Source organism: Pristiophorus japonicus, chromosome 9 (assembly GCF_044704955.1).
Source record: "Pristiophorus japonicus isolate sPriJap1 chromosome 9, sPriJap1.hap1, whole genome shotgun sequence".
NCBI classification, from domain to species: Eukaryota; Metazoa; Chordata; class Chondrichthyes; family Pristiophoridae; genus Pristiophorus; species Pristiophorus japonicus.
The window spans coordinates 218,920,348-218,939,121 of NC_091985.1; the positions used below are offsets into that span (position 1 = coordinate 218,920,348).

At 45.3% G+C, this 18,774-nt stretch overlaps 1 protein-coding gene across 1 annotated transcript in view; it reads right to left on the bottom strand.

Annotated features, from left to right (window-relative positions):
• LOC139274144 (zinc finger protein 271-like) overlaps positions 1-18,744 on the bottom strand; it is an 83,240-nt gene extending 64,496 nt beyond the window's left edge. Inside the window, exon 1 of the mRNA XM_070891186.1 lies at positions 17,396-18,744. Coding sequence (XP_070747287.1) covers positions 17,396-18,106 — 711 coding nt within the window. The 5' untranslated portion in view covers positions 18,107-18,744. The remainder of the gene's footprint in view (positions 1-17,395) is intronic.
• Between the last annotated feature and the right edge of the window lie 30 nt (positions 18,745-18,774).

Genomic DNA, 18,774 nt, shown 5'->3' on the forward strand with positions numbered 1-18,774 from the left:
GAAAATCAAGAAATAGGATCAGTTTGGGTGTGGCTTAGAAACAGCAAGGGCAGAAAACATTGGTGGGAGTTGTTTATAGGCCCCCAAACCATAGTGGTAATGTAAGGCACTGTATAAATCAGGAAATTAGAGGTGCACGAAACAAAGGTAATACAATAATTATGGGGGACTTTAATCTGCATATAGACTGGGCAAACCAAATTTGCAGTAATAGTGTGGAGGACGAATTAATGGAAGGTATACAAGATGGTTTTCTAGATCAGTATTTTGAGGAACCAATGAGAGAACAGGCTATTTTTGATCTAGTAGTGTGCAATAAGAAAGGGTTAATTAATAATGTAGGAAAGTGGCCCTTGGGGAAGAGTAGCCATAACATGATAAAATTTTGCATTAAATTTGAAAGTGATTTAGTTAAACAAAGGAAACTGTGTAGGTATGAGGGGAGAGTTGGCTAAGTAGATTGGGAAACTATATCAAAAGGTATGATGGTAGAAAAGGAATGGCTAGCATTTAAAGAATTAAGTTATAATTTACAACAAACATACATTCATTTAAGGTACAAAAACCCCACAGGAATAGTTATCCAACCGTGGCCAACAAGAGAAGTTAAATATAGTATTAAATGAAAGGAAGATGCTTATAATGTTGCCAAAAAGAGCAGTAAGCCTGGGAAGATTTTAGAATTCAGCAAAGGAGGACCAAGAAATTGATAAAGAAACGGAAACTAGAATATGAGAGTAAACTATCGAGAGACAAAATAACAGACTGCAAAAGCTTCTATATGAAAAGGTATGTGAAAAGGAAAATATTAGCAAAAGTAAATGTGGGTCCCCTACAGGCTGAGACAGGAGAAATTATAATGGGGAACAAGGAAATGGCAGAGAAATTAAATGCATACTTTGTGTCTGTCTTAATGGAAGAAAGCACAAAAAATTTGCCAGCACTACTGGAGAACCAGGGTCCAGTGAGAATGAAGAACTGAAAGAAATTAGTATTAGTAAAGAAAAATGGTACTGGAGAAAATAATGAGACTGAAAGCCAATAAATCATTTGGACCTGATGGCCCACATCCGAGGGTATTGAAAAAGTTAGCTATAGAAATAGTGGATGCATTGGTTATCACCTTCCAAAATTCCATAGATTCTACAATGGTTCCCGTGGTTTAGAAGGTGGCAAATGTAACTGGACTATTTAAGAAAGGAGGGAGAAAGAAAACAGGGAACTACAAAGCAGTTAGCCTGACCTCAGTAGTAGGGAAAATGCTCAATTCTATTATAAGGATGTGGTAACAGGCACTCAGAGAAAAATAATAAGATTGGGCAGAGTCAACACTGCTTTATGAAAGGGAAATTATGTTTGACAAATCTGTTGAGACTTTTTTGAGGTTGTAACTAGCAGAATATTTAAGGAGGAATCAGTGGATGTGGTGTATTTAGATTTTCAGAAGGCATTCGATAAGGTGTCACACGAGGTTATTGAACAAAATTAGGACTCAAGGGATTGGGGGTTAATATACTAGCATGGATTGAGGATTGGTTAATGGACAGAAAACAGAGTAGGAATAAACGGTTCATTTTCAGGTTGGCAGGCTGTAACTGGTCGGGTACTCCAAGGATGGTGCTTGGGCCTCAGCTATTCACAATATATATCAGTGATTTGGATGAGGGGGCCAAATGTTATACAGTTGGACGTCTCTGGTCCGGCATCCTTGGGACCTGACCGGTGCCGGATCAGAGCATTTTCCGGTACTCGGGAGGTCAGCTGCTGACAGCGACCCGGACATGTTCTGTGCATGCATGGGGAGAGAAGCTGCGAGATAGGGAGAGAGCTCAGCCACGGAGCCGAGAGAGAGACAGAACCACCACCCACGCCGGGACTGATGCTGGACCAAGGATGTTTCCAGACGAAAGAGACCCAGACTGGAGAGTACAACCTGTATATCTACATTTGCTAATGATACAAAGCTAGGTGGGAATGCAATTTGTGAGGAGGGTACAAAGAGGCTTCAAGGGGATGTCGACAGGCTAAGTTAGTGGGCAAGAACATGACAAATGGAATATAGTGGAGAAATATGAAGATATCCAGTTTGGTGGGAAAAATAGAAAAGCAGAGTATTTTTTAAAAGGAGAGGGACCTGGGTACAAAAATCACAAATTTAACATCAATTAACAAGCAATCAATTAAGAGAGCAAATTGTATGTTGGCCTTTATTACAAGATGATTAAAGTATAAGAGGAAAGGCTTCTTACTGCAGTTATATAGGGCCCTGGTGAGACCACACCTGGAGTATTGTGTACAGTTTTGATCTCTTTACCTAAAGATGGATATACTTGCCATAGAAGGGGTGCAATGAAGGTTCATCAGACTGTTTCTGGGATGGGAGTGATTGTCCTATCAGAGATTGAGTAGACTAGGCCTACATTCTCTACAGTTTAGAAGAATGAGAGGTGATTGCATTGAAACCAGCAAAATTCTTACAGGGTTTGATAGGATAATTGCAGGAAGGATGTTTCCCCAGGCTAGGGAGTCTAGAACCAGGTGTCTTAGTCTCAGAACAAGGGTATGCAATTTAGGACTGAGGTGAGGAGAAATTTCTTTGCTCAGAAGGTGGTGAATCTTTGGAATATTCTCTCCGAGGGCTGTGGATGTTCAGAAGTTATGTATATTCAAGACAGACATCAATATATTTTTGGATATTAAGGGAATCGAGGGATATGGTGATAGTGCAGAAAAATGAAGTTGAGGTAGAAGATCAGCCATGATCTCATTGAAGGCTCAAGGGGTCAAAGGGCCTACTCCTGTTCCTATTTATTATCTTATGATGACAGTAAGTAACAGGATAGGTAAAGCCAAACTGCAGGTGTACAGATACAACCCAGGGGTCAGTCTGCCCAGTGGCCAGAGGACACAGCAGGTTTACAGGTACAAACCCAGGGTCAGTCCACCCAGTGACCAGAGGACACAGCAGGTTTACAGGTACAAACCCAGGGTCAGTCCGCCCAGTGACCAGAGGACACAGCACGTGTATGGGTAAAAACCCAGGGTCAGTCCGCCCAGTGACCAGAGGACACAGCTGGACATCACGAATTATCCATTCTGCCATCGACATCAGCATTGTGTTGGATCAATTGCTAAAAATGGTTCCTCATTGGTTATCTGCCAGAAATGGAAAACAAAAGCTATACCTGGTTATGAAATAGTCTGTGACTGATTCTGTGGTGAAGTGCAGATCTCCACCCCCATTATATAAGGAGAGCTCGACGTGATGTAACCGAGTACTTTGAACCTCATTGATGCCACAATAGAAACAGTCAGTAATTTATAGAGTGCCAAAATGTGCAAGGAATAAGATCTGGCTATTTCTGTTTCTGTGTTTTCCATCTCTCCTGTCACCTCTCCTCGACATCTCTGCCCCCTTCTCCCTCTCTATCTGTGTGTCTCTTCCTTTGTTTTTTGTTCCTTTTTCTGATCAGCCAGCTCTCTTTGACAGTCATCCACTTTCTACCCATCTGTCCCTCTCTACCTTTTCTCCTTTCTCTCTATGGTCTCTCCCTGGCACGTGGCCCCTATTTCTCTAACACAGCCATACCAGGCCACAATCCCTCAAAAAGGCAATGTCAGGGCGGTGAGGGATCTTCCAAAAGAAACATAAGCAGGAGTAGGCCATTTGGCCCCTGGAGTCTACTCCACCATTCAATATGATCATGGCTGATCTGATCTTGGGCTCAGCTCCACTTCCCTGCCCGCCCCCCATAATCTTTTACTCCCTTATTGCTCAAACATCTGTCTATCTCCGCCTTAAATATATTCAATGACCCAGCCTCCATAGGTCTCTGGTTCAGAGAATTCCACAGATTTACAACCCTCAGAGAAGAAATTTCTCCACATCTCAGTTTTAAATGGGCAGCCCCTTATTCTCAGACTATGTCCCCTAGTTTTAGTTTCCCCTATAAATGTAAATATCCTCTCTGCATCCACCTTGTCAAGCCCCTCACTATCTTATAAGTTTCAATAAGATCACCTCTCATTCTTCTGAACTCCAATGTGTATAGGCCCAACCTACTCAACCTATCATCATAAGTCCGCCCCCTCATCTCTGGAATCGACCTAGTTAACCTTCTCTGAATAGCCTTCAATGCAAGTATATCCTTCCTTAAATACGGAGACCAAAACTGTACAGAGTGCTCCAGGTGTGGCCTCACCAATACCCTGTATAGTTGTAGCATGACTTCTCTGCTTTTATACTCTATCCCTCTTGAAATAAAGGCCAGCATTCCATTTGCCTTCCTGATTACTTGCTCTACCTGCATACTAACTTTTTGTGTTTCATGCATAAGGACTCCCAGGTCTCTGTACTGCAGCACTTTGCAATTTTTCTCAGTTTAAATTATAATTGCTTTTCTATTATTTCTGCCAAAGTGGATAACCTCACATTTTCCTACTTTATACTCCAGCTGCCAAATTTTTGCCCACTCACTTAGCATGTCTATATCACTTTGCAGATTTTTTGTGTCCTCCTCACAGTTTGCTTTCCCACCCATCTTTGTATCATCAGCAAACTTGGCTACATTACACTCTGTCCCTTCATCCAAGTCATTAATATAGATTGTAAATAGTTGAGGACCCAGCACCGATCCCTGCAGAACACCACGAGTCACTGTTTGCCAATCCTCTATCCATGCTAATTATATTACCCCCAACCCCGTGAGCTTTTATCTTGTGCAGTAACTTTTTATGTGGCACCTTATCGAATGCCTTCTGGAAATCTAAATACACCACATCCACTGGTTCTCCCTTATCCACCCTGCTCGTTACATCCTCAAAGAACTCCAGAAAATTTGTCAAACATGATTACCTTTGCCATGCTCCTCCTTTGCTGTATGGGAAATCGGGGATGCTTCCAGTGTCCCTGACTACGATGTGTGCAGGAAGTATGTCCAGCTGCAGCTCCTGACAGACCGCATTGCGGCACTGGAGCTGCGCATGGATTCACTCTGGAGCATCCGCGATGCTGAGGATGTCATGAATAGCATGTTGAGTGAGTTGGTCACACCGCAGGTAAAGGTTACACAGGCAGATAGGAAATGGGTGACCAGCTGGAAGAGCAGTGGAAGGAAGGTAGGTAGTGCAGGGATCCCCTGCGGTCATCCCCCTCCAAAACAGATATACCGTTTTGGGTACTGTTGGGGGAGATGGGGGGCTCATCAGGGGAAGGCAGCAGCAGCCAAGTTCATGGCACCATGGGTGGCTATGCTGCACAGGAGGGCAAGAAAAAGAGTGGGAGAGCTATAGTGGTAGGGGAATAGATAGGTGTTTCTGCGGCCACAATCGAGACTCCAGGATGGTTTGTTGCCTCCTTGGTGCAAGGGTCAAAGATGTCTTGGAGCGGCTGCAGGGCATTCTGGAGGGGGAGGGTGAACAGCCAGTTGTCGTGGTGCATATAGGTACCAACGATATAGGTAAAAAAACGGGATGAGGTCCTACAAGCTGAATTTAGGGAGCTAGGAGTTAAATTTTAAAAGTAGGACCTCGAAGGTAGTAATCTCAGGATTGCTACCGGTGCCACGTGCTAGTCAGAGTAGGAATTACAGGATAGTTAAGATGAATACGTGGCTTGAGAAATGGTGCATGAGGGAGTGATTCAAATTCCTGGGACATTAGAACTGGTTCTGGGGGAGGTGGGACCAGTGCAAACCGGACGGTCTGCACCTGGGCAGGACCGGGACTAATGTCCTAGGGGGAGTGTTTGCTCGGGCTGTTGGGGAGGGTTTAAACTAATATGTTAGAGGGATGGCAATCTATGCAGGAAGACAGAGGGGAGTAAAATGGGGGCAGAACCAAAAGGTAGAAAGGAGATAAGGAAAAGTGGAGGGTAGAAAAATCAACGGCAAAAATCAAAAAGGGCCACATTACAACATAATTCTAAAAGGACAAAGAGTGTTTTTAAAAAAAACAAGCCTGAATGCTCTGTGTCTCAATGTGAGGAGCATTCGTAATAAGGTGGCTGAATTAACTGCGCAGATGGCTGTTAACGGACATGATGTAATTGGAATTACGGAGACGAGGCTCCAGGGTGACCAAGGCTGGGAACTCAACATCCAGGGGTATTCAATATTCAGGAAGGATAGACAGAAAGGAAAAGGAGGTGGGGTAGCGTTGCTGGTTAAAGAGGAGATTAACACAATAGTAAGGAAGGACATTAGCTTGGATGATGTGGAATCTGTATGGGTAGAGCTGTGGAACGCCAAAGGGCAGAAAACGCTAGTGGGAGTTGTGAACAGTCTACCAAACAGTAGTAATGAGGTTGGGGATGGCATCAAACAGGTAATTTGGGATGTGTGCAATAAAGCTACAGCAGTTATCATGGGTGGCTTTAATCTACATATAGATTGGGCTAACCAAACTGATAGCAATACGGTGGAGGAGGATTTCCTGGAGTGTATAAGGGATGGTTTTCTAGACGAATATGTCAAAGAAACAACTGGAGAGCTGGCCATCCTGGACTGGGTGTTGTGTAATGAGAGAGGATTAATTAGCAATCTTGTTGTGCAAGGTCCCTTGGGGAAGAGTCACCATAATATGGTAGAATTCTTCATTAAGATGGAGAGTGACACAGTTAATTCAGAGACTAGGATCCTGAAGTTAAGGAAAGGTAACTTCGATGGTATGAGACGTGAATTGGCTAGGATAGACTGGCGAATGATACTTAAAGGGTTAATGGCGGATGGCAGTGGCAGACATTTAAAGATCACATGGATGAACTTCAATAATTGTACATCTCTGTCTGGCGTAAAAATAAAACGGGGAAGGTGGTTCAACCGTGGCTAACAAGGGAAATTAGGGATAGTGTTAAATCCAAGGGATAGGCATATAAATTGGCCAGAAAAAGTAGCAATCCTGAGGACTGGGAGAAATTTAGAATTCATTATAGGCAGACAAAGGGTTTAATTAGGAGGGGGAAATTAGAGTATAGGAGTAAGCTTGCAGGGAACATAAAAACTGACTGCAAAAGCTTCCATAGATATTTGAAGAGAAAAAGATTAGTCCCTTGCAGTCAGAATCAGATAAATTTACAATGGGGAACAAAGAAATGGCAGACCAATTGAACAAATACTTTGGTTCTGTCTTCATTAACAAAGACACAAATAACCTTCCGGAAATACTAGGGGACCGAGGGTCTAGCGAGAAGGAGGAACTGAAGGAAATCTTTATTAGTCAGGAAATTGTGTTCGGAAAATTGATGGGATTGAAGGCTGATAAATCCTCTCGCTATGAAGGCCAACATACCATTTGCCTTCTTCACCGCCTGCTGAACCTGCATGCCTACTTTCAATAACTGATGAACCATGACACCCAGGTCTCATTGCACCTCCTCTTTTCCTAATCTGTCACCATTCAGATAATATTCTGCCTTCCTGTTTTTGCCACCAAAGTGGGTAACCTCACATTTATCCACATTATACTGCATCCGCCATGCATTTGCCCACTCACCTAACCTGTCCAAGTCACCCTGCAGCCTTTTAACATCCTCCTCACAGCTCACTCTGCCACCCAGCTTAGTGTCATCTGCAAACTTGGACATATTACACTCAATTCCTTCATTCAAATCATTAATGTATATTGTAAATAACTGGGATCCCAGCACTGAGCCCTGCGGCACCCCACTAGTCACTGCCTGCTATTCTGAAAAGGACCCGTTTATGCCGACTCTCTCTGCTTCCTGTCTGCCAACCAGTTCTCTATCCACGTCAGTACATTACCCCCAATACCATGTGCTTTAATTTTGCACGCCAACCTCTTGTGTGGAACTTTGTCAAAAGCCTTTTGAAAGTCCAAATACACCACACCCATTGGTTCTCCCTTGTCCACTCTACTATTACATCCTCAAAAAAATTCTAGAAGATTTGTCAAGCATGATTTCCCTTTCATAAATCCATGCTGACTTGGACCGATCCTGTCACTGCTTTCCAAATGCGCTGTTATTTCATCTTTAACAATTGATTCCAACATTTTCCCCACTCGTGATGTCAGGCGAACCAGTCTTTAATTCCCCGTTTTCTCCCTCTTTTTTTAAAAAGTGGTGTTACATTAGCTACCCTCCAGTCCATAGGAACTGATCCAGTGTCGATAGACTGTTGGAGAATGATCACCAATGCAACCACTATTTCTAGGGCCACTTCCCTAAGTACTCTGGGATGCAGACTATCAGACCCTGGGGAGTTATCGGCCTTCAATTTCCCTAACACAATTTCCTGACTAATAAGAATTTCCTTCAGTTCCTCCTTCTCGCTAGACCCTCAGTCCCTTAGTACTTCCAGAAGATTATTTGTGTCTACCTTAGTGAAGACAGAACCAAAGTATTTGTTCAACTGGTCTGCCATTTCTTTGTACCTCATTATAAATTCACCTGAATCTGACTGCAAGGGACCTATGTTTGTCTTTGCTAATCTTTTTCTCTTCACATATCTATAGAAACTTTTGCAGTCAGTTTTTATGTTCCCGGCAAGCTTCCTCTCATATTTTATTATCCCCCTCCTAATTAAACCCTTTGTCCTCCTCTGCTGAATTCTAAATTTCTCGCAGTCCTCAGGTTTGCTGCTTTTAATTGCCAATTTATATACCTCTTCCTTGGATTTAACACTATCCTTAATTTCCCCTGTTAGCCGAGGTTGAGCCACCTTCCCCGTTTTATTTTTACTCCAGACAGGATGTACAATTTTTGAAGTTCATCATGTGATATTTAAATGTTTGCCATTGCCTATCCACCGTCAACACTTTAAGTATCATTTGCCAGTCTATTCTAGCCAATTCACGTCTCATACCATCGAAATTATCTTTCCTTAAGTTCGAGATCCTAGTCTCTGAATTAACTGTCACTCTCCATCTTAATAAAAAATTCTACCATATTATGATCACTCTTCCCCAAGAAGCCTCGCACAGCAAGATTGCTAATTAGTCCTCTCTCATTACACAACACCCAGTCTAGGATGGCTAGCCCTCTAGTTAGTTCCTTGACATATTGATCCAGAAAACCATCCCTAATACACTCCAGGAAATCCTCCTCCATCGTATTGCGACCAGTTTGGTGAGCCCAATCTATATGTAGATTAATGTGTCCATGATAACTGCTGTACCTTTATTGCACGCATCCCTAATTTCTTGTTGGATGCTGTCCCCAACCTCACTACTACTGTTTGGTGGTCTGTACACAACTCCCGCTAGTGTTTTCTGCCCTTTGGTATTCCGCAGCTCCATTCTTTGCCCTCCACTTTTACTTTTCTTCTTTCTATCTTTTGCTTCTGCCCCCATTCTACTTTCCTCTCTCTCTCTGCAGAGGTTCCCATCCACCTGCCATATTTGTTTAACCCCTCCCCAACTTCATTAGTACATATAGCCCCTTGATTATCCACTATTGGGATGTTCTTCGAGTCTTCTACCATGAAGACCGATACAAAATATTTGTTCAACATCATTTCCCTGTTCTCCATTATTAATTCCCCAATCTTATTCATTTATGGAATGAGGACATTGCTGCAAGGCCAGCATTTATTGGCCATCCCTCATTGCCTGTTGTTGTGTATAGAAGAACTCCATGAGGCTGAGTACTGTGAGCTAAACTTAGCGTGGCCTTAGTCTTTATTACAACTTCAGAGTGCTTAAACAGTATGGCAGCCAAGCCTTTATACTGGCCCTGCACGTATGTGCAGGTGACCATTAGAACTCCAACAGTCGCACCCTCCGATGGCAAGTATTACATTTACATACATGACATCACTTCCCTCCCCCCCAATAGTCTTCGGTCAAGTTATATATACGAGTTGAGGCGATCCTGAGCTCTTCGCTCCCTGGTTAATCATCTAAGTTCAAACCCTGGCGTGTGTGAGTTGGTCGGACCATTAACGCACTGCACTGTAGCTGGTCTGACCGGAACGGTGGGTTCATCCTTGTGATTGGTCGATTGCTGGTTGGGTGTGTGTTAGTGGAACTTCGCTGGTGATGTCCTCTTCATGTCGTTCATGGTTGTCAGTAAATCGTAATTTGGTCTGATCTAAATGCTTTCTGCACATTTGGCCATTTAACAGTTTGATTATAAACACCCTATTCCCTTCCTTGGCCAAAACAGTGTAAGCAACCCACTTGGGACCATGACCGTAATTCAGGACAAACACAAGGTCGTTAACATCAATGTCACGTGAAACAGCCGCGCGATCGTGGTACATGTTCTGCCGGTGTCACTGGGTTTCCACCTGATCATTAAGATCCGGGAGAATGAGAGAGAGCCTGGTTTTGAGGGCTCTCTTCATTAACAATTCTGCCGGGGTTAAGCGACTGATGTTGCGTCTGGTAACTGAGCAGAATGCGAGACAAGCGGGTCTGCAGGGAGCTGTATGTCACGCGTTTCATGCTATGCTTGATTGTTTGGACTGCCCGCTCCGCTTGACCATTAGACGCGGGCTTAAATGGAGCAGACCTGACATGGTTGATGCCATTGCGGGTCATAAACTCGTTGAATTCCAAGCTGGTGAAACATGGTCCATTGTCGCTGACAAGGATGTCGGACAAGCCATGGGTGGCGATCATGGCCCAGAGGCTTTCAATGGTGGCTGTGGACGTGCTGGGTGACATGATTACGCATTCAATCCATTTGGAGTAAGCGTATACTACTACTAAAAACATCTTTCCTTGAAAGGGGCCGGCAAAATCTACGTGGGTTCTGGACCACGGTTTGGAGGGCCATGATCACAGACTTAGTGGAGCCTCCCTTGGTGCATTGCTCAGTTGCGAACAAGTGTTGCACTGATGCATGCATAACTCCAACTCCAAGTCCAAGTCAATGCCGGGCTACCAAACATGCAACCTGGCAATTGCCTTCATCATGACAATGTCTGGGTGGGTACTGTGTAAGTTGTGTATAAACGTTTCTCTGCCTTTTTTTGGCAAAATCACACGATTACCCCATACGATACAATCCGACTGGCTTAATTTCATCTTGCATTTCCCTGGGAACGGCCGACCAGTTCCCATTTAGGATGCAACTCTTTACTAACGATAGCACAGGATCCTGGCTGGTCCAGGTCCTGACCTGGTGAGCCGTGACAGGTGACCCCTCGCTCTCAAAAGCATCCATGACCAGTAGTAAGTCTGTGGGCTGCGCCATTTCAACCCCAGTGGTGGGTAATGGTAGCCAGCTGAGAGCATCGGCACAGTTTTCAGTGCCTGGTCTGTGGCGGATAACATAGTCATAAGCAAATAATGTTAGTGCCCATCTTTGGATGCGGGACGAAGCATTGGTGTTTATACCTTTGCTCTCTGAAAACAACGAAATGAGCAGCTTGTGGTCAGTTTCAAGCTCAAACCGAAGTCCAAGTAGGTATTGGTGCATTTTCTTAACCCCATATACACATGCTAACACCTCTTTCTCGACCATACTATAGGCTCTCTCAGCCTTAGACAGAGTTCTAGACGTGTATGCAACCGGTTGGAGGTTGCCTGATACATTGGCTTCCTGTAACACACAGCCGACCCTGTACGATGAGGCGTCACATGCTAGCACTAAACGTTGACATGGGTCATAGTGTTCAAGTAACTTATTTGAACATAGCAGGTTCCTGGCCTTCTCAAAAGCTGTGTCTTGATTTTTGCCCCAAACCCAGTCATCACCCTTACATAGCAACATGTGCAAAGGTTCTAACAACGTGCTCAAGCCAGGTAGAAAGTTACTGAAATAGTTGAGGAGTCCCAGGAACGAACGCAGCTCCATCACATTCTGTGGTCTGGGTGCATTCTTGATGACCTCTGTCTTTGAGTCTGTGGGTCTGATGCCGTCTGCTGCAATCTTTCTCCCCAAAAATTCGACTTCTGGTGCTAGGAAAACAAACTTGGAGCGTTTCAGCCTGAGTCCCACTCTGTCTAGGCGACTTTGAACATCTTCCAGGTTGTGTAGGTGTTCGATGGTGTCACGACCGGTGATCAGGATTTCATCTTGAAACACAACGGTGTGCGAAACAGATTTCAGCAAACTCTCCATGTTTCTCTGGAAAATGGCTGCAGCCGAGCGAATCCTGAAAGGGCATCTGTGGTATATACACAGCCCTTTGGGTGTGTTGATGCACATCAGTCTTTTCGAAGATTTAGCCAGCTCCTGTGTCATGTCGGCGGAGGTTAGGTCCAACTTGGTGAACGAATTCCCCCCCTCCCCCGCTTAAGTTGCAAACAGGTCATCCGCCTAGGGCAGCGGCTACTGGTCCTGGAGTGAGATTCAGTTAATCGTTACCTTGTAGTCTCCGCAGATTCTGACCGTGCCATCGCTTTTCAACACAGGATCAATTGGACTGGCTCACTCATTGAACTCGACTGGCAATATGATTCCATCGAGTTCGATCTCAACTTTTTCCCTCATCATGGACGGAACTGCCCGAGCCTTGTGATGGACGGGCTGTGCACCGGGGCCTGGATGGATCTGTACCTTGGAGCCTGTGAAGTTGCCGATGCCTGGTTCGAATAGCGAGGGAAACTTGCTCAGCACTTGAGCACATGAGGCGTCATCCACTCAAGATAGTGCTTTGATGTCGTTCCAATTCCATCTAATCTTTTCTAGCCAGCTTCTGCCATAGAGCGTTGGGCCATTGCTTGGAATAATCCACAGTGATACGTCATGCACAGCTCCATCATACGATACCTTCACTGCCGCACTTCCAATGACTGGTATGAGCTCTTTGGTGTAGGTACGCAGCTTTGCATTAATCAGGCTCAGTTTGGGCCTTTGTGCCTTATTGTTCCATAGTTTCTCGAAAGTCTACTGGCTCATTATTGATTGACTTGCACCCGTGTCCAACTCCATAGATACAGGAACGCCATTTAATTTGACTTCCAGCATTATAGGAGGGCTCTTGGTGGTGAAGGTATGTACTCCATACACTTATTCCTTGGGTTGAGTTGCCTGTGCTGCGTGATCGGTGCTGGATCAATCATCATCTGCCACGTGGTGTGTCGCAGCACGTTTGTACATTTGCTGGAGGTGCCCCATTGTTGCGCAGCCTTTGCACACGTAGTGCTTGAACCGACATTGATGGGCCCGATGATTACCCCCGCAGCGCCAACACGGTGCTAATGGATTCACATTCACTCCCGATGGCAGACTCTGAGTCATCACAGGTGTTGCAGCCGCAGACGTATAGGCCCTGCCATATGCAGTTCAGCCTGCTGGCAACATCATTTTATGCACTTGTCGGTGAGCTTCGATGTTGAGAAGATATCTGTTTGGTGTTATCGTCCATGGCCATGCATGCCTGGGCGATCGCGAAGGCCCTGCTCAGGTCTAGGGTTTCGGCAGCCAGCAGCTTTCGAAGAATGACCTCGTGGCTGGTGCCCAGCATGAAAATGTCCCGCAGCATTTCCCCCAACGCAGCTCCAAAATCGCACGGTCCCGCGAGGCATCTCAGGTCGGCGACATAATCCACCACGTCTTGGCCCCCGGAGCGATGGTGCGTGTAAAACGATACTTGGTCATGAGGATACTCTCCTTCGACTTGAGGTGGTCCCGAACTAGAGTGTACAACTCTGTATATTCCTTCTCTGTTGGTTTTGTCGGTGCAAGCAGATTCTTGATGAGGCTGTATATTTTAGGCCCACAGCTGGTGAGGAGAACCGCCCTGCATTTGACCGCATTAGTGTCTCCTTCCAGCTCGTTGGCCATGAAGTATTGGTCGAGATGCTCGACGAGGGCTTCCCAATCATCACCCTCTACGAATCTCTCTAATATTCCAACGGCAGCCATGGTTGCGTGAAGGTTCGTATTCTGTTACTTGTCGCCAATTATTGTGTAGAAGAACTCCACGAGGGTGAGTACTGTGAGCTAAACTTCGTGTGACCTTAGTCATCTTTATTACAACTCCAGAGTGCCTAAACAACATGGCAGCCAACCTTTTATACTGGCCCTGCTCATGTGTGCAGGTGACGATTAGGACTCCAACAGTCGCGCCCTCTGGTGGCAAGTATTACATAGTTACATACGTAACACCGGTGAGAAGATGGTTGTGAGCCACCTCCTTGAACAACTGCAGTCCGTTTAGTGAATATACATCAATGATTTGGATAAAGGAATTGAGTGTAATATCTCCAAGTTTGCAGATGACACTAAACGGGGTGGCGGTGTGAGCTGTGAGGGGGATGCTAAGAGGCTGCAGGGTGACTTAGACAGGTTAGGTGAGTGGGCAAATGCATGGCAGATGCAGTATAATGTGGATAAATGTGAGGTTATCCACTTTGGGGGCAAAAACGCAAAGACAGAATATTATCTGAGTGGTGGCAGATTAGGAAAAGGGGAGGTGCAATGAGACCTGGGTGTCATGGTTCATTAGTCATTGAAAGTTGGCATACAGGTGCAGCAGGCAGTAAAGAAGGCAAATGGTATGTTGGCCTTCATGACTAGGGATTTGAGTATAGGAGCAGGGAGGTCTTACTGCAGTTGTTTCGGGCCTTGGTGAGGCATCACCTGGAATATTGTGTTCAATTTTGGTCTCCTAATCTGAGGAAGGATGTTCTTGCTATTGAGGGAGTGCAGCGAAGGTCCACCAGACTGATTCTTGGGATGGCCGGACTGACATATGAGGGGAGACTGGATCAACTGGGCCTTTATACATTGGAGTTTAGAAGGATGAGAGGGGATCTCATAGAAACATACAAAATTCTGATAGGACGGGACAGGTTAGATGCGGGTAGATTGTTCCCGATGTTGGAAGTCCAGAACCAGGCGACACAGTTTTAGGATAAGGGGTAGGCCATTTAGGACTGAGATGAGGAGAAACTTCTTCACTCAGAGAGTTGTTAACCTGTAGAATTCGCCAGTTCATTGGATATATTCAAGAGGGAGTTCGATATGGCCCTTACAGCTATGGGGATCAACGAGTATGGAGAGAAAGCAGGAAAGGGGTACTGAGGGAATAATCAGCCATGATCTTATTGAATGGTGGTGGAGGCTCGAAGGGCCAAATGGCCTACTCCTGCACTTATTTTCTATGTTTCTATGAGGCGCCTTAGTTTGGTGACATAGCTCGCCACTTCCTGGCCCTCTGCTCATTAACACATGTAGAACTGATATATCGCCATCAAAACGCTTTCCTTAGGATTTAGGTGCTCCCAAACCACCATACACAATTTTTCATAGGATTTAGCTGTTGGTTTTGCCGGTGCTAGGAGATTCTTCATGAGGCCATAGGTTGTTGTCCCACAGCCAGTTAGGAGGATCGCCCTTCGTTTGGCAGCGTTCTCGTCTCCTTCCACCTCGTTGGCCACAAAGTATTGGTCGAGTCTCTCCACGAAGACCTCCCAATCGTCCCATTCTGAGTACTTCTCCAGGATACCAGTTGTTCCTTGCATTTTCACGCTGTTGTTCATTACCTCGTTGCCAATTGATATGTTCATAATAAAGGATGAAACTGAGTACTGTGTACAATGAGCAAGTGTGACCTTGGCTCCTTCAATAAGACTCCAGACTGCAGGTACTTCGTGAGTGGCCTGCTTATATACCGTGCTCCCAAGGGATCCCAGCATCCCTTGGGACTCCAACAGGTAAATCCTCGGGTGGTAGTGTAATACAGGTTACAAGGGGTTAAATACATAACAGTAATGTTTCACATTAAGAACACACAGGAGATAATAACAAGGCATTGTTGTGTGTATTGTACCACATTGTAATGCCAGAATCCCGGAGAGTTTGGAGGGAACTTGATGAATGGTCTGAGAATAATTGTGTTATCGGCAGGAGGTTAAGAGTGACCAATGGCTATGCTCCCGGAAGTGCAAATACACCCCACTGATACAGCTCTGCGGGACAGAGGGAACAGACAGAAGGGCAGACATAGATTGACAGACTTTCCAATCTGGTGTCCATTCCATTATAACCACATATCGCGACCACTACTGCAGACCCGGGATCCCAGGATGGAGAAAATAACAACCTTCACAAAGAAATGAAGGGACACCTGATCAGTGAATTCCTGGTAAACTAGGGGAAGGAGTAAGAGCTGGAACTCCAAATAGAGAAATGCCACTGACTAAAAAGGATTACATTCCAGAACTTACTGTCCATAAAGTTAAACCTGTGGGCTGAGGACACAGGAGTTAATCTATCAGTAAATCTTTGATGGTTGTGATGGCCCCTGTGAGACACCACAGTGGATCCCAGCAGAGGATCCGGCTGTCGATCCACACAGACCATGCAGGGAGTGCAAGGTACAGATGAATTCTTTCATGGCTCTTTAAAGAGAGGAAACATCCCCCTATCGCAGAGGACTTGTGTTATAATTATCTTTTTCTGTTGCATAGTGTCAGAAACAGAAATCAACGGGAGATGATGCCCCACTCTGTAAATGAACTCTTTGACACATTTCCATGCATTTCCTTCCTTAATTTACAAAGATCACAACTCCATTAGTCAACAATCTGCCAGTTTTTAGTGAGACTTGAAAGGTTTTACTGTGAAGCTACACTTGCCCATCTCTCTGTGTGTCACTGTGTTTGGATTGTGTTAGACAACAGTCCTAATATCTCGCCGACATCCATTATAATTTTTGAAATGTTAGATTGTACTTGAAAAAAATTGAGTTTGAATCTGACAATTCTGAATTTGGGAGCTGTTAAATGATTTTTGTTTTGCACATAACTCTATGGTGATGTGATCAGTCAAAGCAAATCAAAAGATGCTGCTATTTATTTAACACTAAATAATTCTACAAGGATGCTATCACAGTCTTCCTCATTATTAACTACACCACCTAATTTTGTGCTATCTGCAAATTTTGAAATTGTACCTCTGATTCTCAAGTCCAAATCAATTATGTAAATGGTGAACGGTGATCCTAGCAGCGATCCCTGTGGAACACCACTTCCCACCACCTGCCCATCTGAGTAAATATCTTTAACTCATCCCATTACTTCGACTGGACATGTCTTCATTCCCGTGCCAACAGGATTGCTGTACCAGACAGGAGGGGCAACACTTAAGGATCTCTGATTCCCATTTCCCTTCTTTCTGGTGGATGATGGAGGTGCCACTGTGTGTAATGTGCATGTCAGTAAGAATTGTCTGCAAAGGATTAATCAGCACTTTCTCATTGGAGATGTTAATCAATGGAACCTTTTAGACACGGAATTATAGATTTTGTACCAAAGATCAATTTAGGATTGAAGTAAAAGGTCATAATTTTATTGTAAAATAATTCAGGGACTCTCATCAGAAATTACGGGGAAAGACCAGACAGTGGTTCTTAAAGGAACACAGCAGCCCGACAATTCAAACAGCTATTTATCCAGAATATTAAACTCCAACCCAGTTATAAGGTTATTAATATCAGCAAAAACAAAACCCAACTGTCATAATGAAGATGGTTCAGTCTTGGATGTGACTAAGAGCAGAATCCAACCCCTGCAGACACAGGTGAACTCGCTGGTGTGTCAACAGGTTATATAATCGATTAAATCCCTTTTCACACACGGAGCAGGTGAACGGCCTCTCCCCAGTGTGAATTCGATGGTGGGCCAGCAGGTTCGATGATCGATTAAATCCCTTTTCACACACAGAGCAGGTGAACGGCCTCTCCCCAGTGTGAATTCGCTGGTGTTTGAGAAGGTCGGATGTACGAGTGAATCCCTTTCCACACACGGAGCAGGTGAATGGCCTCTCCCCAGTGTGAACTCGATGGTGTGTCAGAAGGTTGGATGAATTAGTGAATCCCTTCTGACACACGGAGCAGGTGAATGGCCTCTCCCCGGTGTGAACTTGGTGGTGTGTCAGCAGGTGGGATGACCGAGTGAATCCCTTCCCACACACAGTGCAGGTGAATGGCCTCTCCCCAGTGTGAACTCGCTGGTGTAGAAAGAGGTTGGATGACTGCTTGAACCTCTTCTCACAGTGAGTGCAGCTGAATGGTCTCTCGTCAGTGTGAACTCGCTGATGTGTCTGGAGAATGGACGAGTGAGTGAATCCCTTCCCACACACGGAGCAGATGAATGGCCTCTCCCCGGTGTGACTGCGTTGATGATTTATCAGCTCAGATGAATAATTAAATGCATTTGCACAGTCCCCACATTTCCATGGTTTCTCCATGGTGCAGGTGTTCTTGTGTCTCTCCAGGTTGGACGATCAGTTGAAGCCTCGTCCACACACAGAACACGTGTACGGTTTCTCCCCGCTGTGAATGGTGCGATGTTTTTTCAGGCTGTGTAACTGGTTAAAGCTCTTTCCACAGTCAGTGCACTGGAACACTCTCACTCGGGTGTGTGTGTGTCTCGGTGCTCTCCAGTCACACTGATGTTTGAAATCTTTTCCCACAGACAGAACAGACAAACATTTCTCCTTCCACATTGAAAGGCCGATGATATTGGGTTCCTGATGAATGAAGTGAGTGTGTCAGACCTGGATGTGATGTTGGGTGTGAGTTTGCGGCCTGTAAATGCTGCTCCCCTTCTCTCACAGCCTGGAACAGCAGTTTACAAAAGCTCTGACTGTGAGTCCAGGATAGAAATTCACAACATTCTCTCCTCCTGGTTCCTGGCCCAGGGAAAGGCCGCGCATGCGCCCTGCTGCCCCCTCAGCCTCCCAAGATGGCGGACGTCCCCCGGGCCTGTCACCGGGAGAAAGCCTCGCAGCTGCCCCCGCCTTGCCCGGGGGCCCCGCTCGGGGAAAGGCCGGAGCCGCAGGTTCTTGTTCGGGGCCTGGGCCCGCACCGCCCGCGCATGCTCAGCTCACACTGCCCGGGTGATTGACGGCAGCTC